Here is a 23490-nt window from a genome sequence, read left to right as displayed (position 1 = left end):
GGCGCCCAGGGTCGCAAACAGACCACTTAGTAGCGAAATAAGTGTTCTGTTCATGGACCTGCATGGGTGACCTGTGGCGGTCGGAGTGGTCGACAGCCCGTTTATCAAAAATCCCGATAACTCTCTGGGTGCGAAAACTATCTATAAATCGATTTTGAAAGTGACCTGAAGCAACTCACGCCACAACACAGTATTTTAGGTAACACAATGGGAAAGTTGAATTTAACTAAAAGTCACCAGCAGCCGATCAACTGATCTGAAAAAAGTAATAATAATAAAATTCGCCGAGCCTGTTAAGTAACCAGAACGTTCGAGAAACGGCAATATTTTCAGAACGCGTGAAGGCTTTGCTATTTTCAAGATGGCGTCTGGGAGGGGAACTTAAACGAAAGCTGGGCTGTCCATTATTTGGTTTGGCCGTTCACAACACCGAGGATACCCTTGGTAAGAGGCTTTCTTCAAACTCTTTCTTGGTTTTACAGTTTCCATGCACTTAGAAAATGATTCCCACATTTTGACTCCAGAGCTCTTCCCTTTTGCGCATGACTGACGTAGTCAAAGCCGAGCGGCTCTGGGGTCGAGAATGAAGATGGCCGTGCATGAAGGGAAGGGACTATGTCACCCCAGGCGCATGCGCACTTTGAAATCGTTGGCCCAACTTTTTCAAATATCGTCGGACAGTTCAGGAAGCTGTTTTCATCTGTTTGAAATCGCGTTCATCTTTGGAAAGTTAGCTGAATTTTTTATTTACAAACGTTCTTTAGTAATTACAGAAACGGTTTGTTGCGATATTTTTGAAAGCTTTGCAATGGCGGAAAGGCGAAAATCCCGCGACGAGTTGTATGGAAATTAGTCTCAACCGGACTCTACTTCGCTAGAGTTCTAGTCAGAGTCGCTTTAAGCTTACCAAGAGAGGGGGATGGGGAGTATGGGTGGTGCGGGCTGGACCGGCGACTCTGAACCATGCGTCCCTTGTAATCTTTACTCCCGCTTGTCTTGCCTTTGCATGCCTTACCGTTGTAAAAGATTATACAGTGTTATGACATCTTGGCCAAATGAGTTCTTTCGATCCTCCCAATACTTCTGTTTTTGTCTAGAAATCATATCTGCTCCCCCTGACTTTCACACCCATCATCGTCATAGATACGCCTAAATGTGCTCTATAATGTACTCCACATGCAAAGGAAATGTCACTTGTTGGTTTCCAACTCAGAAGGACGTCACTGAGTTGAGCAGTGTCAGTTACATGTAATATAATTTTGTGTTTCTTTGAAACTCGTTGCTTCTTTTTGATGAGTTAAAATGAAGATACCAATATTGATTCTGTAAGTCTTACCAGAAAAAAATCATGTTTATCTAAAGATTACTTAATTTCCGCCATGCTCCCAAATTTCTCAATCCCCAAAATTGATTCCCACCTAAAAGTTTTCAAGCTGTACGATAAATTGTTCAAATGCTGAATTCTTCATCACTTCCGATATTCACTGATACACTGGGATTTGCAGGAATGATTTCTTCGTCGTTAAGTTCTTCATAACTCTCGCCATTCACTAATACGTAGTCTGTGAGTTCATAAGATGGAGGTGTGGCTCGTTGGTATTGTTCACCTGATGCTGGCGTTGACGAATTTGCTGGCTTCTTTAAAACTGCGATATGACACGTTGGACTTTCATAAATGATTTCCCCATCGCTGAATTCGCCATCAATGTCGATATTCACTGGTACACCAGGTTTTTCATAGAAGCATTCTCCATCACTAATTTCTTCGTCGCTGTCAATATTCACCGATACGCAGTCAGTTGAAGGCTTGTAAAACGGAACCGAGGTCTCCGTTGCTAATGTTGATCCCTTCTTTTTGAATACTGCAACATGGCATGAAGGGCTGTCATAAATGAGTTCTCCGTCGCTGAATTCGTCATCGCTATTGGCATTCACCTCGTGGTTTGTTGGAAGCTTGTGACACGAAGCACTGCTTTGTGGATTTTGAACACCTGATTCCGATGCTGTGGCAAACGGAGCCGTCTTAAATGTTCCAACATAAGATGTTCGACTGTCGTAAAGAACTTCTCCGTCGCTGAATTCTTCATCGCTGTTTTCTGGACAAAACGTTGGCTTCTTGTTCACCTGACTTGAAGAACGTTCATAGACAATTTCCTCGTCACTCGATTTTTCATCGCACTCTGTATTTACCAGCACAAAGTTTGTCGGCTTGTAAATCGGAAGTGCATATCGAGGGTTTGGCGGGTATGATTCTGTTGTAGATGTTGTTGTTGGCTTCTGGGAAATATCAAGGTGACTCGTAGAACTTTCATAAATGATTTCTTGGTCACTGAGTTCGTCGATACCACCGATACCACCACCCGCGTTCAGTGATACGATAAACCCCAGCTTAGCGCCATGGCATTTGCGAGGAACATTCCTTCCATTCTTCCTGTGTGGAGAAAATTGAATATAGAATATCATTGGCGCATGGGGCTGAAAAGAAAATTGAACTTAAAAAGTTGTAAATCCTGGAAAAACTTGGGATTTGTTGTGTTAGTGACATCTCAAAGTGAAATGTTTTATCCGGACTGATAAGCGCTTAGCACTTCTGGCGAATACAAGTTTGAAATACACTGATTCCAGGTTACACCTTACTTTACCGCACAGTTAGGTCGTGTTCGATTTACCGTATTCCGGAATAAAAACAAGAAGAATAGCTTTGAGATTTCTCTTTTAGGTAAATTTGGAAAGACATTTCCGCAAACGTTCGCTGACACATGAAAATTTAGGAGCGATTAATAGGGTCAATCAAACACACCCTTAGAATTAACACGTAACACAGGCTTTGAACTAACCAGGCTTACAATTTAAAATTAACACAGGACAACAACATTCCACAGGTTAACAACTCGCCACGGGCTGTGCTACAGACCAACAGCCAGTCTGGCAGCTCACCAACTAGTGTGCAGCTTACCAAAGGTATACAACTCACCACAGGCGTGTGTAGCGGCTTACCGCAGATTTCCATCTTTCAACGGGTTTTTGCGCCGATGAATACGTACCATCAACAGCACCTCACCGGCAACCCCCGGGGACATTTGAACTTCTGATCTGAAAATTGGTTTGTTCAAATTCCCCCTACCCCTAGATAAAACCCCTGCGCCTATTCCGTTTTACCAAAAGATCGATCTGGTCAAAATCACAGGAAAAAAGATCAACTCCCTGAGCACGAGTCATCATGATCAAACGCTCAGGGTATGCCGGGGGATTGTGAAGGGTCGAATTGATTGGCGCGTATTACCACAGGCTGCGATGTACCACAGGCATACAACTTAACACAGTTGAGAAGTTTAGTACTTACCATACCCGTGCCAGGCCAGTTATGATCAATAAAAACACCATAATTCCAACACAGACGGTCGCGGCAATGACTAGCGTTTGTGAGTCCATTAAACTTCCTGAATCTGTCTGATGAAGCGAATGCCCTTCCTTCTTCTTCTTGTTCATCTCATGACTTTTGGTATCAATTTTGATTCCACGATCCGCATGAGATACATTCGAACGAATCCCTGAAGTTGTTTTCATTTCTTGATGCTTAGCCTTGTTAGGACGTCTCATCCTAGCGGTGCCGCGGCGCGAAAAACCCTCCTGTACTACTCTTTTCGGTTTAACAAGTGGTGAAGATTCAAATTTGCGTCTGCGACCTCGAGCAGATGTTTTCTTTTCATCCTTTTCAATGGTATCTTCTTCTTGAATAGCTTCCCATTCATGAACGGTTTGACTTTCCTCTCTGGAAGACTTTTTCTTTGCGTTCTCTGATTCCGAAATCGTTTCCCAGTCTTTAGGTGCATTTGTATTTTTGGAAGCAGTTTGTAATCGTTCATTTGTTTTGTCCAGTGGCAAGAGAGTTAGCTGGAGTGGCGATCTTGGGGTTATCGATTGAGTACCTTGCAAAGCGAATTCATAGTGCGTATTGTCACGAGAGGAAGAAGATGAAGAAGGCGTGGTCGTCATGTAAAACTCCATAAAATCACCTTTTGTTCCCAAGGAGGATTTCTGATCATAAACTGACCTCGTTGGAGTAAAGTCCGCCATAGATTCACCACTTCGAGAAGGTTTGTTTGAGCCAATAAAGAATGTTACTTTCACTTTCTCGGTATTCAAAGAAGCTCTTGCTTGGTGACCGAGATTCCTGTTTTCCCGTTTGACAGGCTTCCTTAATTCCTTCGCATCCATGATCTTTCGTTTCTTAAGTGAAAGTAATAAGCCATCCATTGTCTTCTTACTGTCCTGAAGTGGTGTTCCAGCCGATTTCAGCACCCGCTGATTCACGGCTGTGCCCGGCTCTCTGCGTTTGATAGCTTGTCTTACAAGCGCGGAAATATCAGCATCGACTGCAATCGTTTCAGAGGTGTCCAAAGTTGTCAAACCTATGGGGCAAAATTGATGAAATTATATACTGTAAACTTTCAAACTCTCCGCTCTCGCTTTACTGGCCCTTAACTCTCAGTTATTCCCTCTCCGTTGCCGACTTACGCCCTTTGCTTTACATGTATCTGATTTAATACTGAGACCGTTTTCCGTTTTTCCGTTTTCCAGCATGTTTTGTAATTTATTGTAATTTTTGGTTCTCCATTATGTTTCCGTGCTCGTCTTGTCCCGCCTCGACTAGCTTTGTGGCTATTTACGGGGGAAGCAACTTATATCAGAATTTGTAAATAAAATTGTTGTTGTTGTGTTGTTATAACTTTTAGATCTGAGTACGAGTACGATTTTCAAATCCAGTTTGCATGCTTTAGATAGTAACTTGCTTTGACCAATCATGTTTCTAGAGTCTCCTATCTTCAGGTACTAGGCAACAGGAAAAAGTGAGAATTTTGAGAAACTGACTGTTTTGAAATTTGAAAGTGGCTGTCGTGCCGGCGCAATCTCGGAAGCCGTCCTCAAATCCAAAGGTTTCTTTTAAGCCTAATTTTCACTAAATGTGAAATAAATGTGAAACAAGTTTTCGCTTACCTTGGCAAACATATTTCATTTTCAAAAAACTCAGCAAAAACACGATAAATACTTCTTTCACCTTCATTTCAGACGCCGCGTTAAACGTATTCGTCTACACAGCGCACTTCCATAGAGAAAATAAACATTTTACTTTCTTGTCGTCACAAACGAAACTCTCAATAGTGACGCGATGAGGGCGCGAGCAATGGAATCATAATCGAAGAAGCAAGGGCGAGCCACATTTCCGTACAACTTGTTTGTACAGCAAATCTTGCACTGCAAGTTGTTATTGCTTGTCGCACGTATTATCATTACCTCTGCCAAAAAGACGGCCAAGAGAAAAGACTGCCAAGGAATATGAGCAATGTTATTGAGCAACTTGTCGCGCATAGAATTTTCCTTTTAAAGTTGCTATTGTTTACAGCGCGTATTAATACCTCCGCGCACAAGAAATTTGCAGAATTTTGTATGTCACATACTGAAAAGCGGAAACGGCGTCTACTTTCTCCAACACGACTAACAATCGCGGCGTGACGAGTTGCATGAAAATGCAATTTTTCTGCAACTTGCAACATATCCTGGAACGTTTACACGTACAAATTTTCCGCGTTGTGAATGTGTACAAGTTGTAGGAAAATTGCTTCTCGCAACAGTACTTAACATAATGCAAAATTTTTTTTATCTGTCTTATTGAAAATAAAAATTGCAACGCGTTCTCGACCTCTTGGGGCAAACCCTCCCCCCCTCCCTTCCCTCTCCCTCTTCAATGGCCTCACGTCACGACCACCAGTAGAACCGCACCTTTCAAAAGCTCTATTTTCGCTGGACCCTGATAACCTGCAGCCGCCTTGTTTTTTTAGGGTTGAAACATTGTTCTGTTGTTCTTTCTTTTGTCCTCTCGACCGCCCACATAAGACATAACCTGAGTATCAGGCCTTTCTAAGGGGAGGGGGGAGTGTAGCAGGGGTGCTTACCATTTACATGGAAAACCCGGAAATTCCAGTTGGAAAATCAAATGGTATGCCTCATTCCATTTGGAGTACTTCGGTAATTATGGGCTTCTGGTCAATGTGATGCATTTTTACAGGAGCCCATTACCCTGATTTTTATTACTCCTTTTGGGATTTACAGCTTATATTCATACATTTTACATGTTATCCATCTTCTGTTAAGACAAGCTTAATCATTTCTTATTTATGCCGAAAATTTCCATCCGGGTGGTTTGCGTAAATGGTTAGCACACCGGTCGCCCCTCCCTCACCAAGAGGATTGCGTGATCGACTCTAGAACTCAGTACTTTGATTAGGCGCGCGGTCCAGTTTTGTTTGCGTTCACATCATTTGACCGAACAAAGACCAACAAAGGCAGATTTGTCTCTGTCTTAGCTTGATCATTCCAGGTCGCCGCTGTCTCAACTGAATAGATTCAAATTGGTAAGTACAAGCTGGCTTTTTTTATATCCACAGAGGTTAGCTTACCCTATGGAGATTTAAAAAATCTTTGTTTTTAATGCGAGTTAATCGCGTATTGTTTTTCTAGGATTTCGACTGCAACAATGAATGTTTTGTGGGCGATTATCTGGTTCCTTGCTCTTTGGTTCCTTGCCTGGCCTATTGGATTTTTCTGTGCCGGTTGGTACGTCTGTCTGTCGCCTTTTGAAGCTTGCATTGATGCCATGAAAGCGGTCACCGAGTTTCTGATGCGTGGTGTTAAATTGCCTCTCGAGGTCGCTCAGCACATGGTTGAAGGGAAGCAAGGGTGGTAACGAAATCGCTCAAGAACTCAAACACTGGTCGTTCTACGGATCATGCTATTCTTTTGGTGTGGAATGTGTTGTGTGTACCGTTAGAGTCATTAACATAGTTTCGTACATAGGAACAGTTGGAAGAGTGTTATTTTATGGTGCGCTATCGTGAATTGATTACATTCAATTCAACATGTATTTTTCAATGTTGACGATCGGGACTGGCTCATTTTCGTTATGTTATGCCTTCTTCAATTATGAATTGTTTATGCCCTCTTGAATTACCAGGGAATGACGCACGGACAACAAATAGCAGATTATCAGACCTTGGAGGTACAATTTATCGTGATCCTTATTAATATTATCGAGAAGGAACTTTGCTAGTATATTCGTATTTGTAGGACTGCTTATTTTATGAGTTATTGTTAGTAGAAGCGCTAGCTTTGTAGTCATGTAGATGTATATTTTGAATAAAATTAGAATTTCAAATTTGTTTCGCGTTGTGTTCCTTTGTGCGATGTTAAGAATACACGTCGCCTGTTTGGGCGCTGGCCCAGCGCCCAAATGAGCAGAAATGAGAGTAGATTTCATAGATTTCCCCATAAAAAATTTAAGATGTAGTTCGCCGATTGTACAATTTGTAGTCCGAGGAAAGCCAAGTCTACAGTTCATTCCGCAGAGAGCAGAACCTAATGTTTATTCAAATATGCCTAAAATATGTAAATTCACTTTTGAAATACCCTCAGGGGTGTATTATTTCAGTTTACAAAGAGCCCAAAATACCGGAGAAGACGACCTTCCAAGGTCACGCAGATTTTCCGTCTTTGCCCACTCTGACTAGCGCGGGGCGCGGTCTCATTTTTGTCGTAGCCTGCACAAAAAGGCTTGCGCTTTGCCCTCGGCTTGATAAGCGCTTGTTATGTAGGCTAATAGTCGTAGTCTATCACGGGTACTCACTGTACGAACCTCCAAAAAGTTAAATGAAACAAAACAAAAAGTAAATACGTCTAGTTACTTTTAGAACGTCTAACCCGTGCGTTGCGTGTCCCCCCCCCCCCCCCCCCCCACTGTACACGATTTCGCGAGATTTTCACGTGTTCCGCTCGCCATGCATGATAAATAGCATAAAGAAAGGACACGAAAACTAAACAGAAAACTAAAACACTTAACTAAATAAATAGTAAATAGCCCCGGTTAGGGAAGTGTTCTAAAGTACTATAGCCTCCTTGCGCGTCATCAATCTGGTTTCCGCTCTCTACACTCCACGGTTACGGCACTACTTGATGCTACTGATAGCTGGGCTTTGAACATTGATCGTGGTTTTGTCAACGCTGTTGTCTTTTTAGACCTTAAAAAGGCCTTTGATACAGTTGGACACGAAATTTTATTACGTAAATTACAATATTACGGAATACGACGGACTAGCCTTAAATGGTTTGCTTCTTACGTAGATAATCGAACTCAAATCTGTGATATAACTTGTTGTAAGTCAACCCCGAAATTATTGTCATGTGGTGTTCCACAAGGAACAATTCTAGGACCTCTTCTATTTTTGTTATATATCAATGACTTACCGAATTGCTTGCAATTTTCACAGAGTAGAATATACGCTGACGATACCAGTTTGACGTTTGCTAGTACTGACGTTAACCATTTAAATAATTGTCTTAATTATGATATAAGCAAAGTCTACACTTGGTTATCAGCCAACAAGCTTACTTTAAATCTAACAAAAACGGAGTTTATGCTAATTGCATCTAGGCAGAAGTTATCGAATATTTCTGAGAGAATGACATGGCTGTGGAACAGGTAGCATCAGCCAAATCTCTTGGGGTCTACATCGACCAAACTTTAAATTGGGAATGTCATATTGAAAATATCTCTAAAAAGATTGCTTCCGCCATTGGTGCAGTTTATCATAGCATCAGCTGTAGCCTTGTTCAACCTCACTTTGATTATTGTAATGAGGTGTGGGGAAATTGTAACAAAGGCCTTTCTGATAAGCTTCAAAAGCTTCAAAATCGCGCAGCCCGCATTTTGATGTCCGCTGGATATGATAGTAACTTGGATGATTTGTTCCGGGCACTAGGGTGGCGAAAACTCTGTCATCAAAGATTGGATAAAAAATCAATTATGATGTATAAAACTCTAAATGGGATGACACCAGAATATTTAAGATCAAGCTTTGTTTTTCGCGATAATTTGAATTATCATTCAAGGAATACTGAAAACACGCTAACTCTTCCACAACCGCGCACTGATTATTTAAAGAAAAGTTTCTCATACAGTGGAGCTCAGTTGTGGAACAGTTTGCCAATAGAATTACGGCAAGCAACTTCCTTAAATGATTTTAAGACTAAATTGAGACGTCACAGTTATAAGTAAGATTTTTAAGCACGGCCTCCAAGAAAAGCAGCATTTATTGTTTAGCTTTAATTATTTTTTAACTTTTATAATCCTAGTTAGGTAGATTGATAGTTAGTTGATAATGATAATCTACAGCTGATGGAAAAACCGTGTATAAATAAAGTTATCCTATCCTATCCTATCCTATCCTATCCTATCCTATCCTATCCTATCCTATCCTATCCTATACTCGGACAGGACCTAGCCTGCGAGCAAGCTCTCTAGAGAGCTTGCTCGCAGGCTAGACAGTACTCACCAAACCACAAAATAGTCTCCGCCTGCACCCCCTTTCCTTAACCTTAAAAGGAGGTGCCTTAAAAGGAGGTGTCTTGCATAGCCACCCCTCTATTCAGCACCGTGATCCAGCACTGAGTTGGTGCTTCGTCTCCCCACTGATGTATTGACAGTGGTACTTCTTAGAATTCATACTCAGTGCTGTAGCCAGGGTGATGTTATTTTCGGGTCTCAGATTTTATGGCTTTTATTGAAATTACAGTCAACTCTCTCTAAGGTGGACGCCCTCAGTACCAGATTTAACTGATAAAAGTGATACCCGAACATCAAAACTGAAACCAGTGCTTTATTACTATTATTATTACTTTAATTACAGTGAACAAAGTAGTCATGACGGGTCGGCTGTGCCTCTTTTATACATTCCTTACGGAAACCTGCACAGTTCATACACACTTTGAACATTTGTGAATCAAAACTCGTTTGCGTCGCTTGTTATTTGACAGTACGTGGAGGCAGGGTTCATAACCCCCATTCACTACGAAAAAGACTTTGTAATGCTGCACTGTTGTTGCGTTGAAAGTCTGGCATCTTGTAGGCGCTGGATAGCAAAGTGCATAGGTAAGGAAAACGAGAAGATTATAACTGCGGTTGATCTAAACCAAGACGCGAAAAATCCAAGGAAGAATACAAGTGACTCAACTGATTCCAGTAAACGGCAGTGCGAATGAGTTGTTGTATAAATGACGGGAAAAGTGACTTTAATGTTGTATTAAGACATGTTGTAAGGTCTGGTATATTTTATTAAAACCACTAATATCAGATTGCGCTAATTTTTCGGAATTTTGGACCTGTTATAAAATTTCAAAAACATCCGGTGTCCGCTTTAAGAGGTTTTTTGAGCCCACATGTTGGAAAAAAGTGTCCGCTGTCCGCCTTAGAGAGATGTCCGCCTTAAAGAGAGTTCAGTTACAGAGAAACAATAAGTGAAACTCGGCAGGGACTAAATTTACTGTCCGCCCTAAAGAGGCGTCCGCCTTAGAGAATTTTCCGCTTAGAGAGAGTTGACTGTATACCATATTCAAGTCGACTATGGTGCGGGGTCATGATTTTCACGAGAAAAGACATTTTGAATGAGAACAAAAATATCCCGGCAGGATAGATTGAACTGCAAGATCCGGTGAATTTTGTAACACTGACTTTGACACAGTACGTGACATTAATGTTACGTGACTGCAAATATTGCGTGACTTTGTGATGATAGATTAACCAAAAACTCGTGATTGTCTTGCTCAGACCAGCACATGATCACGCCATTGTGTTGGAAAGGATCGAACCTAAATCCTGAAACAAAAGGTTAGTCATTTCTATAATATGTTGCCGTTTAATACTACATGTAGAGTTTGGATTCACGATGGTAAATTCTACCAAATTCAGCCAGTCCTTTTACCTCTGTGAAAACGTAGCCGGCTTTTGATTATCCAACCGGTGGTTCGAACGAGAGACCGTACGTGATTTTCTCTCCAGAGAAATTGTCCCATGTTTGACAATTAAATTTCACTCTAGCCAACATGCTTAGCCTGCCTGAATATTCTTTAACGAATGTCCTATCCTCGTAAATGGAAAAGATTTTTTAATTTCTAAATCTGATCGCGGTAAATGATCACGTTTCACGAATAATAAGACGGTCCTTTCACTAGTCACGAATACTAAAATTTCACGTTTCACGAGAAAAAGAGGATTGGCATTATACTATAAATATGTTTTGCTTGATCTCTTGTCGAAGAGCACTGTGTTGTTTAACAAATGGAAGGCACTTCCCACTAAAAAAAATAAATAAATAAATAAATAAAATGAAGGGATGGAATCACGAGCTCTCCATATTTAACATGAACCTCAAGAAGTGTTTTCAAACAATATCAGGCTTTTATATTCAGAAATGTTTAGGACACATCTTTTCCCAAAATGGTTTATAAATCATGAATCTGTCCTAGGTCTCGAACTTATGTCTGATATTTTTTTTAGGGGGGGGGGGGGGGGTGAGGCGAAGTGATTTTTACAGGGGCTTTTGTCAGGCAGGGTCTTTATGTAAAGAAAAAATGTTTTTTTTTTTTTTTTTTGGGGGGGGGGGGGGAACTAATATGATTCTTTTGGGATTTAACACCTCACCTCATTTGCACATTTCCCTCACCTACAAAACTCCATACCCTCAACCCACCCACCCCCCCTCCCCTCTGCAAGTCACCCGCCACCATTCTTGAACTCTTAAAAAATCTCTCAGTGCAAGTCGCATGCACCTGTCACATGATAGGTGATGCAATAATCAAAAGTATTCCTTTCATCTGTACAGACCGATAGAACAAGCCACAACACGATCAAAATGAGTGGAGGGCAAATCCTTTGGGGCATCATTTGCTTCCTCGTCTTGTTGTTTCTAGCCTGGCCAATAGGATTCTTTTGCGCCGGTTGGTACGTGTGTCTGTCGCCGTTCGAGGCCTGTATTGATGGAATGAAGAGCCTGACAGCCTTACTGATGAAGGGAGTGACCTTGCCATTCAAAGTGGCACATCACATGGTGAAGGGCAAAAGCTACTCCTCTATTTGATGACTAGTTCGTTCACCCTAGAAAAAGCAGCCTAACAATTTAAAATATCTGAGCATTATTGGATTTAAGCGTTTGAACAGAACAATTGTAGAAGTAAAAAACAATTTTAAGAGTTTTATAATTGACACAGAGTTAAATTAATTCTGTTACAAATGGGTTTGTTTACTCATTGAAGACCACTTTCGAGTTGCTTTGGCTTCCTTGCAGTTGCCCTTAGGAAGGTCGTCGGTTGCTGCCGGGCTTCATCGGAAGAGAAAAGAAATGGAGAGCTATACACATCTGTGTGTGCTAAAAGGCCTTTTAGTAAATGGTTGTTCCTAGAATGAAAACTCCAAAAGAAGGCTGGACACCTTATGGTGTTTACATAATGAGGTTTTCTTAATCGCGATAGCCCTTACGTAGAAGAGAACAGAAGCCATTTGTTGGGCAGAGAACTGAGAGAATAGAGCTTCATTTAAGCAGGCCAATGCACGACTCCTAGGACGACACACTTCCTGGTTACCACATAACGACGTGATATGATCTCGTGTATAACAATAAAGATTGACTGAATTGATTGAGGGAACGTCCGTTTTGGGGGTTTGGTACTGATCTACACTATTTAGTCATTTGCTGTCATGACTTACTCTCCCAGGCCTCAACGCGCAACGAGCTGACCGAGCTGATATATTTTCGGGGGCTCAGGGCCAAGTGCGATAGCTCATCTTCCCTCAACCGCGGTCAAGCGTCAAAATAAAAAAAAAGTTCGTTAAACTTGAGAGCTCAAAGCTAGTCAGTTTTTTGCGAGTCTTGCAGTTTACTAAACCATTTTACGATTTATACTAAAACAGTTTCAAGCTTTTTTTCAAAGTGAAGTATGTGGAAACTGATCGGCACTGTATCTGTGTTTGGATGGTCAATCTCGCACCCAGAGTCCTCAGGCTCTTTGGTCAGCGGCTGGTCGCCAGGAGAATTTTTTGATTGGCAGCCCCGTAAAAGCTTACATTGTTTATCGCAGAAATCCTGCGGTAATAAAATCCCAGTTCCCCAGAGTCTCTCCTGGCGACCAACTGCTGGCCAAAGAGCCTAAGGACTCTGGAGATGGCCTCCTTGACCAATCTGACGCATGCGCAGACGTTTGACTTTGGTGTGAGTAAGCCAGTGATTTTGGATCGTTGGCTGGCACGAACCAAATCGAAAGTTTAATTAACCAGTCGAACTCAATCGAATTTAATTGAAGGATTGGGTTTCGACAATCGAACACTCGCAAAAAAAACTGATTAGAGCAATCGAACTCAGAGTTCGATAAGGCTCGGTTTCCGAAGTTGGCATACATTCGATAAAAAATGGGAGTTAAATAGGAAATTGCCCGTGTTTTGCTGAATGTTTCCTTTTTCTAGGGTGTCTTACGAAGTCGTCCATTAGTGATTGTAGCGGATTGTAACGTATTCTGTGTGTGCGAGAAAATATTGTCAAATTGTTATGTCCCCAGACCAAGAACCGAGTCTCTGCACTATAGGGGATCTGTTCTATCGAACAGGATCCCCTTCATTATGGGAAAGATTTTTTTGTGACCACTTTACTCAGTGAAAATTAACTTTAAAGTTTTATTGTATTTATCCTTTAGGTTAGGTAACTTAATGTATTTTAATTTTAGAGCTAAATTCACACGACTTCTAGGAAGACCATGTAACGACGTGATATGATTTTGTGTATAAATAATAAAGATTGTTTGATTGACTGATTGATTGATTGAGTGATTGAAACAACTGTACATGACGCCGCTTTTGATATCGCCATACACTGTTTTTTTTTTGAATGAGAATTAACGTCCAATTTTGGAGCTGAGGCTGAAAATTACATGGTATACACTACATGTATTTCAGTAAATCAATGCGGTCGTGACCAGGAAACTTATCAAAGTGCATTGCCTGCTGAGATATGGTATCAAGAACTGCTGATTACGACAAACCGAGATGTGTGTCACCATTGTTTTAAAATGTTATACAAAACACGCCCTAAGTATTTTGGTTAATTTGCATTTGTTACCTTGATTTTATATACAGATTAGCAAAACAAAAAGTTCTTAATCGACTCTCAGCCTGAGCCGAATGTTCTTAATACGTTTAAAATTTTAGTTAATCTCAGCCTCGACGTTCCGAAGGTTGTTATAAAAAAAAGAGTGTATTACAACTAGTTACAACTTTATTTTATGAATTATAAAGCCCGGGTACTCACTCGGCTTGCTACATGACTTTGTTATCAAGGCTCTAAATCAGCTGTTTCACTTCATTGCATTGCTCGGCAGTATAAGTACTGAGTAGTGGATCCTAAAATGATCTTTCAATCGGAGCTACATCAATCTTTCGTTCGTTTCACCTAACTATTTGTTGTTCTTGCATGTTCAAAATTCTTGTCTATTTCGAGTGATGGTTAGATAAAATTCCGAAATCGAACGCAATCAAACTCTGATACAAATTTTGCGGTTCGATTGTGTTCCATTGCCGAACTCAATCAAACCCAATTGTTCGATTAAGTCACGTGACGTTCGATTTCCGAACATTCCGAGTAGTTTCGTCGGGAATTTTGTAACATGGAGTTTGACACAGTGCTATGTAAATAACTGTTGTTCAGATAATGATAAAGGTTAATAAAGGTTAATCACGGTAATAGCCTTTTTCACGGTTAATTTTTCTCATTTGCATTACAATGTTATCCAACGTGGATGCGAGGCAATTTCGGGCTAAAACTGCAAAATAGCCCGAAATTGCCTTGCATACATGCTAGATTTCATGAGCAGAGGGCTATTGTTACGTGACTGCAAAGATTACGTAACTTTGTGATGACAGATAACCAAGACCCCGTGACCGTCTGGCTCAGACCACTGCATCACCACAATTCTACCAAGCCATTTATTGGGAGGGAAGCTAAATCCTGCAGCAAAAGGTTAGTCATTTCTGTAATATGTTGCCGTTCAATACTACATGTAAAACTTGAATTCACGCTTTTAAATACCATTAATTCAGCCACTGTTCTTTTACTTCTGTAAAAAACCAGCCTTGGATTACCCAACCTTACCAGCGATTCGAGCCAGACACTATGATTTTCTCCCCAGAGAAATTGTCCCATGTTTGACAATTACAAATTACGCTCAAGCCGACATGCATTGCCTTTTTGAATAATCTTTACTCAATGTCTTAGCAGGGAAGTCCTACTGTCGTCAATTGAAAATATGTTTTTACAAAATTGCTAAATCTGGCCATGGTGAATAATCACGTTCCATAAAAAATAAAACTATTCTTTCATGATCACTTGCCCCGAATAACAAAATTTCACGTTTCACGAGAAATAGAGGACATACATCTTTTAAAAAAAAGTTAGATTACACAATGTATGTCTTGCATGATCTCTCGTCGCAGAGCACTGTATTGTTTAACAAATGGTTTGGCCCAAGGGCTTGGCCGAAGAATCATTCCTACTGGAAAAAATAAAGGGAGGGAATCACAAACTCTCCACATTTAACATGAATCTCAAGAATTGTTCCCTAACAACATAAGACTTTTGCATTCAGACAATATTTCTAATATTTAGGTCCTGTTTAGGAATCATTGTTTCCTAAAATGATCTATTTTTAAAATCTGTCCCATTGTCTCTAACCCTCGGCGACGGGGGATTGAATATTTTCGGTCTGACTTTTGTTTCTTTTTTTGGGGGAGGGGGGAGGGGGTTGTGGAGTGATTCTGATAGGGGCTTTTGTCAGGCAGGGTCGTCCTGCTTTCTATGTTTATCAAGCAATTATACCTCAACTTCTCATTAATATCATTTTAAATATTGTAACCGTTCATTTCCAATGTTTACTTAGCTTTTTGCAGCCCCTGAAGACGGTTAGTTATGTCTAACCGAAATATTGGCGATAGAATTACCCTTTTTAGCTGTCCGAACAGCCTTGCATTTGATTTTAGGGCTTTTATGTAGAGGAAAATGAACTTTTGGGGGTTACATTCGGGGCTTCGGTACTTTTTTTGGCACTAATATGACTCTTTTGGGGTCTAACACCTCCTCTCGATCGCATTCGCACCTTCGCCCCACAAAGATAACTCCGTAACCTCTTCCGTCCCCCCCCCCATGCGAGTCGCCCGCCACCATTCTTGAGCTCTTAGTAATCTCTTACTGTAAATCACACGGTACTTGTCACATGATAGATAACGTAATAATCAAAAATATTCCTTTACGACATTTCTGCAGACCGACCTGGAAGTTGAAATAAACCCCTAGCGACAGAAGAAGCAACAATATATCAAGACGTTCAGAATGAAAATACTGAGGAAGATCCTTTGGATCATCATGTGGGGCCTTGTCTTGTTGATTATTGCCTGGCCACTTGGATTCTTCTGCGGCTTTTGGTACGTGTGCCTGTCGCCCATTGCGGCCTGGATTGAGATAATGCGGCCCCTGACAGACTTAATGATGGATGGAACGATCTTGCCTTTCCAAGTGGCGCGTAAAATGAAGAAGGGACGATGGAGAAAGCTATTCGTCTATGTGGTGGCTAGGACGCCGCTTCGTAACAGTTTAAAGGATATAGACGGATGCGAAGAAATGGAAGATACCTGTCTGTTTGATGACTAGTTCGCCCTTCCCAGCACAAGCATCGTCACGATTTCAAGGGTCTGATCGTTATCGGATTTAAACATTTGAACTGAACAGTGATAAAAGTAAAAAATAATTTGAAGGGATTTATAATTGACATAGTTCTTAAATTTATACTGTTGAAAATGGGTGTGTTTACTTCCGTATTAAAGAAAACTTTGGAATTATATTTGCTTCCTAAAAGTTGTCCTTATTACGAAGGTGGTGGGTTGATGCCGGGAAAAAATGTGTATTTTTTCTTCCTTCATCGAGGAAAAGGAAATGGAGACACGTCTGTGAGTGGGCTAAAAGGCTATAACACTTGTTGAAGCATTGAGTAAATTTCACAAAGTTGGATGACTTTAAGGACGGTGCCTACTATTGTTACTGCGCATACGTTCTGCGCATCTCTAGATATTCGAGTTTCCTATGGGTGGTGCCTACTAATACAGGGATATTTTTGCGCAGTTTAAAACTGTGCGGAGAAAACAGAACTTAGCAAATTATTTTGGTATCCATAAAGAAAATTGGGGGTAACCATGCATTTTTCAGAGATAATAAAGCTTCAATTTGGAAAAAAGCGCCATACATTGCTTTGTATTTTGCTGCTTTTTAGAATAATTGTTGCTTAGTTATTTCTAAGAAATGCGTGGTTACCCCCAATTTTCTTTTTGGATTTCAATAGCCGCTACTAAGATCTGCTTTTCCTCGCAAAGTTTAAACCGTGCAAAAATACTTCGGTATTGGTAGGCACCGTCTCAGCCTCATTTCCAGGCCTCCGCGCTTATCGAGCTGACCGAGCTTGTTATATTTTCGGGGGCTTAGGGAAGTGCGATAGCTCGTCTCCAACCTATACGTATACGAGTACTCCTTGTCATCACATACAATCCAGTTCTTCGTTCTGTATCATCCATTATTCACAAACACTTCATCTTCCGGCTGCGCCAACGTTTTCAAAGCCAAACCTCTTGTTGCCTTCCGACGGACCAACAGCCTTAGTGATTTACTAGTTAGCGCCAATCTACGTAATCCCACACAAAACAGCCTACCCCATGGATCTTTTCGATGCGGAGACAACTGCTTAATTTACAACTTACAACCAGATAAACATTTCATTCTATCGGCGAAACTAGACATATTACTTATCATATAGACTGTAACTCTAAAAACGTTATATACATGGTACACTGCAACTGCTGCCACAAACAATACATAGGAGAAACAAAACGACGACTCAAAGACCGTTTTAACGAACACCGTAGAGCAGTTGACAAACAAATAAACAGTTCCAAACCCACCACAGTCTCAGAACATTTTCTTTCTAACGACCATAATGCTTCTGACATGCTACTTATTCCTCTCGAACTCATCAAATCTAATCGTGACAGTGTACGCAAAGCTAGAGAGGCATACCTCATCGACAGAGGTCAAACTCTTGAACCCTTAGGTCTTTATAGGATAGATGAGACATAAACATTTTTCCCATCTTTCATCCTCCTAAGTTATGTAATAAACTCATTGTGACCTATTTTGTTTTCGTTTTCCACTTTGTAACGTTACCTATTTTGCTTATACCTATTTACCAGTTGTATTTTCAAATTACAAATTGTAACGTTTTTGTTTATGTGACTTTAGCCTATGTTTTTCAGGTATCTCAGTTTTGTAACTGTTTTAAATTGTAACGTCTCTTGCCACCGGGTCAGTCTCAAACATACCCTGAAGAAGAAAGGCCGTGCCTTTCAAAATATTGGAAAATGTACTTCCCTGACAATGAAATCAGCGTTGCTCTTTTTGTGTTTATTGTTAGTGAAACAAATTTAACAAGAGCTTCGGCACCCCCAAAAAACGGCCAAAATGCACATATTCGTCTGCCCTGACGATTCCATCACACATCACTTGTACCAGACTTCTAATAGTTTTTTGAGCTGTAGGGAATTCTGTGACATCACTGCACGAAGATAGAATCCAGGCCTAAACGGGCAGGAACGCCTCGGCTGCTGCGCTGTGCAGTGTGGTTACTTTCACTAATCAGTGAGTTGTGGTCACTTATAGCTGACGACCAGTGCACGCAAAGTTGGCTTTCTTGCGAGATACAATTGTACCCGACAGGGCGGAACTTCAATAAGCTATCTTCTCTGGGGGAATTAACTTGACGCTTTGTTTAATTTGCTCAGTAAATGACACAGAATTGACATCTTTTCTTTGAACTTAGAAAGACGAAAGGGCGAAATTCCGGATTATAGAAATCGGCGAGTACATATTTAGAGAGGAATATTGCTGCTACAAACAGAAAACTGAAATTTCGTCTCGAAATAAAGAAATATTCTTAACTTGAACGTTGGCACACAAGAAAAGACTTGAGCCCGGGCTCCTCGACAGTAAACTTGTCCGCGAGAGAAATGTCGAGTGCCGAGTGACCTCCGTTGTACCCATCTTTATACTAATTATGCTAGGAGAGAGCTCTTGGTTACATAGCAATGAAAAAATAAATACATACATCTTATTCGATGGTTTTACATATAATACGCGCGGATATTTTGCGAGTTGCGTAGTATTTTTCCGAGCCCCGAAGGGGCGAGGAAAAATACGAGCAATGAGCAAAATGTCCGCGAGTATTTTATGTAAAACCATCGAATAAGAGATTTATTATTCCACTACAAAAAGATTTTGTTTTTTTGGCTTCTGTGTTTTGGTAACAGTTTTGAAATACACCCGGCATTAACTGTCCATCGGTGTATGGCGCGTACGAATGACGTAAAGAACACAGAAAGCCAGTTAAATGTCTTTAATTTGATTGGATAAAATGAAAAGATAAATGACAAGTGATTGACATGCTAAAAACTTGTTTTCGAGCTTGCATCGTTCTAAACTATTCTTCGTCCAGTCTGGCCATTGTTGCTCCTTTTTTCTGCCTTTTCCGTCCGTATTCGCTCTGTTGTAAACCGGTCAAACCGGGACATTACAGTGTATTACGGTCTCATATTTTGCGCGTTCTCTTGACCTTATTTGGTGAAATGACATAATAGTGGAATAATAAAGTAAAATAATCACGATTGTTATCGCCTTGGAGTTGCATCTATATAACAAGAACTAAATGAGGGGGTTAGTTTCTAAAGAAACTCTGGCCCTGCGTCGGTAGGGGAAAGAAAGAGAATATTTGGCTTTATCAACTAAATTGATGAAAGGTAATTTCCCTACGGTGACCAAATTACACCTTACTAAATCTTTTGCATGATAAAACCAACTAATAAAAACGGGATCATTGTATAATGCAATTCCAAGGATTTGATTGGCTTAGCGGCCATGGCATATGAGCCGTTATACCACGCCCGAGAAATAGCGACCATTAATTGTTTTTTCTGGTTGTCCTTGCAAAGCGAAACGGATCAGTAAGATCTAACAATATTTCTTGATTGTTTCTAATAAACAATTACTCCACTCGCGCTTGTTGGATATGAGATGATTATAGCCACCTCGGCGCTTTACGCTCCTTGTTGGCTATCTATCATCTCATATCCAACGCGCGCTCGTGGAATAAATGTTTTGGAAATAGTACGGCAGAAGGTGTTTATTACATTAGACACGAAAATATTATCCAACAAAAAAGTTTTCTTTGTTATTTGTGGTTTGAGCTAAAAACAGAGTCCTTCATGAGGTTGCTTTCTACCATCCCGCCTTGCCTTCCATCATATGCTTGGCTACCTCAAGCGGAAGTTGTACTCCTTTCATCAGCAGCTCGGTGACCGTTTTGATGGCGTCCACACAGGCTTCAATCGGCGAGAGGCAGACGTACCAACCGGCACAGAAGAATCCAACTGGCCAGGCAAGGAACCACAGGACAAGGAACCAGATAATCGCCCACAAGACATTCATGGCTGTTTCTGTACTTCAAATCGATCGGTTTAACTAAGAGGAATTAGAGAAATACAACAGCTATGTAAGCGTCAACAGTATAACCAGTAGGTTTAAGTCAGATTTTCTTTCACGTTTTCTCAAAAGAATTATCCCATTTCCCAGGCTTATTGGCTTCAATTAAATTCCAGATTCCAGCCGAAATTTTGCGCCTGGTCCCATTTTTCCAGTCAATTCCCGGTCCCCATTCTACCCCTTTTAGCACCCTCTTAGTTGGGACGTTTGTTGTAGCCTACTGATGCATGACAAACGGATAATACAGTTAATTTAGACAATGCGTGGTAGCTGCTGCTTGTTTTTGAAGCCATTGACGCAAAGCAGTCTGTTGCATGGTTGACTGGTCTGTTGCCCCTTATGAAGCTTGTTTCGTAACACCTTCTAAAGCAAAGTTTCACTAGCGACGCGACTGACGCATGAAATTAAGCGAGAAGTGATTGATTATCGCATTGAGCCATTTCGATAAGGGTCACTTTGTTTGGAAGCAATTTTTATCAAAAGATCGATCTTTTATAATAGCCGTTTAATTTCTGATTAATATTCAGTTGTTGAGTGGCTTTTGATATTCGTGGTAGTTGACCTCATCTTGTCGTTTAGCCGATGAACAGATTTTAATACGATTTAAAATCGTATCAAGTGAACAGTTTCCATGGCATCATGCACAAAGGCATTGAATGTGGAATACAAGCATGTATAGACAGGTGCGGATAGCCTTAAAAATTGATTCAAAAGGACAGCCATTTCGAAAAGGGAAAACATTTAACTAGTATAAAATTATTGATCTGCTTGTAAGAACTTAATCGCTCATAATAAACTGACAAGTGGCCGATGAGGGCATCGCTTACATCATCAGTAAATCATCCATCCATCCACGAATTAAGGGTTATAAATGTTTTTTTTTTTCTGGCAAAGGTTTCCCTTCTGAGTTTTTCACCGCACCAACCCAAGCGGCTGAAAAATAAGCGCTGGGTGTTCAATGTTATTTTGATAGGTTCACTAAAGGAGCTAGCTTTTTATGTTAAGAGGATTGGTTTTAAGATAAACTGTGGTGCTGCGCTAGTCGGGGGAGTGAACGAATATTTGGTTTTATCAATCCAGTTGATAAGGTAATTTGGCCTTTGTAAAGAGATTCGGGTGCTGACGTATCGAGCCCTTCGCCCCAAAAGTTGCCTTAGCAGACTACACATATTAAATAACCTCCGAGAACTAAATTTCAAGCACGCCACTTTTTTTTCCGCTCAGAAACTCATCAAAGAAAAGATAAGTAAGCTATTTAATACAGCTGGAACAATTCATCGACATGATCATCGAGCGTATTATTAGTCCGTAAAAAAACCTCGGCGATTTGTCAACCAAGGTTAAGGTTTAAGAACTTTCACAATGATCTTAAGCTCCACGTTGAAGCTACTCCTCGACGGACGGTCCAATAAACAGTGTACACAAACCTCAAACTTGTCATGATATTTACATATAGAAGTGGCAAGAAAGTTCTACATAAATTGCTTGAACAATGAAATCCGCGCTAATTTATTCAATGTGGTTATTTCAATCCCACCCAAATGAAGCCTAACCCAACGGTATCTAACTTTAATTTTGCTGTTATAGACATAAACCGTACCTTTTTAAGACAGTTATACCGAGTTATATCTCCTTATCTAAAAAAGAAGCCCTCTGCGCTTCCAAGAGCATGTTCATGGATGTGCGGTTCCCCTTAACCTTGGCGCTTTCCAAAAGCCTTTTCTCTACTTCAGATGAATTCGAAAGCAAAGTTTGATTTTTTTGCACTAAATAGTTTTCGCATTGAACTTAGCTGCCTATTAATAGAAATTTTATTTCGTAAGAGTGGTTCAAACAAGATATTTTCTGATATTCTTCGTCACTGAAGCAGTGGAAACCGAACCTACAAAAAGATAGTCACGGAACCGTATTAATGTCTTATTCTACGTTTGCGGTCAAAATGCACTCGAAAATAAAATACATTATGATCGTACCTCGATCTTCTTGCAGAGAGAAAGTTTGTTTGATGTCGACTAACAGTTTGCGAGTTGTTCCTTTTCGGGCCTTTAATTCAACGGCGACAGTTCCAGCTCAGCAGACGACCTGTGTTTGCATGCAAATTACACATTAAAAACGTACATGGATATGCATATGAAGTGGGGTTTTTGTCTGTTAGCCGGTATCTTTTCTAATGAACTTTCCGTTCACCGTTTATATTTTCAAAAACTAAATAAGAATAAGTTTAATCTAAAACTTGGGAACTAACACCTGTTTAAACTCCACTGATTTCTTCAATAAAATAATCATTTGAGGAGGCTAGGAATATTAGCAGCTGATTTACGGTGGTGAAAAAAAAATGAATATTTTATATCGACACTTAACAATTTCTCGTATTAAGCCTTTGTTTGAAGTAGCCTGAGGCAAGTCTCTACATCCACGCCTCCCTGGGGACTGGTTAATTCACAACAGACACAGACTGATTTAACGTCTGAAGAGTGAAGTATTATATTAGAATAATTTATTTATTTGAAGTCCTTTATAATCTCCCACCGGGAGATATGAAAATAGCCAAAAAAAAAAAAAAGAAAAAAAAAGAAAAAAAAAGCTGTACGGTTTTCCGATTAATTTCCATTCACTTTACGGTTTAGTTATTGGAATGGTGAGAATTAAGCCGATCAAGACCAGCCGATGGATAGCTTCAGTGATAGCTAGAAGCCTCGTAATATTAAAAGTGCTTTCATAAATTAGCTTTTAATAGCTGTTCGACAAGGATCATTACCAGCTAGAACTGGTTTTTGAAACGGCTCACAACGCAGTAAAACCGACAGAATTATTCGGGTTTGTCAGTTTCTTGGCTCAGAACTGACATTTCGAACGTACATTTCTTGAAAGAAGTGAAAGAATTCGCTGGCTGTAGATTTCCAGGATATGAATGGATTCCAACTAGCTTGAAAAAATTGGCCAATTTCTCAAGTTTTTCCTTTTTGCCCCGTTAAAAATCGCTATAAGC

At 40.4% G+C, this 23490-nt stretch overlaps 1 protein-coding gene and 3 long non-coding RNA genes across 4 annotated transcripts; 2 read left to right on the top strand and 2 right to left on the bottom strand.

The window, feature by feature from the left end:
• Window positions 1-737: 737 nt before the first annotated feature.
• LOC146485758 (uncharacterized) lies at window positions 738-5134 on the bottom strand. The gene is made up of 3 exons (XM_085102958.1): window positions 4999-5134; window positions 3344-4412; window positions 738-2431 (listed from the first exon to the last, which is right to left on the bottom strand). The coding sequence occupies exons 1-3, from the start codon at window positions 5063-5065 to the stop codon at window positions 1450-1452; spliced, it is 2118 nt and encodes a 705-aa protein (XP_084959084.1). The 5' UTR covers window positions 5066-5134; the 3' UTR covers window positions 738-1449.
• Window positions 5135-6285: 1151 nt separating this feature from the next.
• Window positions 6286-7217, top strand: LOC146485757 (uncharacterized). Its single transcript, XR_014863321.1, has 2 exons — window positions 6286-6413; window positions 6520-7217. It is a non-coding gene; the product is annotated as an uncharacterized LOC146485757 (long non-coding RNA).
• Window positions 7218-10660: 3443 nt separating this feature from the next.
• Window positions 10661-12522, top strand: LOC146485756 (uncharacterized). Its single transcript, XR_014863320.1, has 2 exons — window positions 10661-10717; window positions 11712-12522. It is a non-coding gene; the product is annotated as an uncharacterized LOC146485756 (long non-coding RNA).
• Window positions 12523-16112: 3590 nt separating this feature from the next.
• LOC146485755 (uncharacterized) lies at window positions 16113-22615 on the bottom strand. Its single transcript, XR_014863347.1, has 3 exons — window positions 22475-22615; window positions 18100-20480; window positions 16113-16196 (listed from the first exon to the last, which is right to left on the bottom strand). It is a non-coding gene; the product is annotated as an uncharacterized LOC146485755 (long non-coding RNA).
• Window positions 22616-23490: the final 875 nt, after the last annotated feature.

Source organism: Pavona decussata, unplaced genomic scaffold (assembly GCF_977016875.1).
Source record: "Pavona decussata unplaced genomic scaffold, jaPavDecu1.1 SCAFFOLD_25, whole genome shotgun sequence".
NCBI classification, from domain to species: domain Eukaryota; kingdom Metazoa; phylum Cnidaria; class Anthozoa; order Scleractinia; family Agariciidae; genus Pavona; species Pavona decussata.
This window is presented reverse-complemented; position numbering and strand designations above follow the sequence as displayed.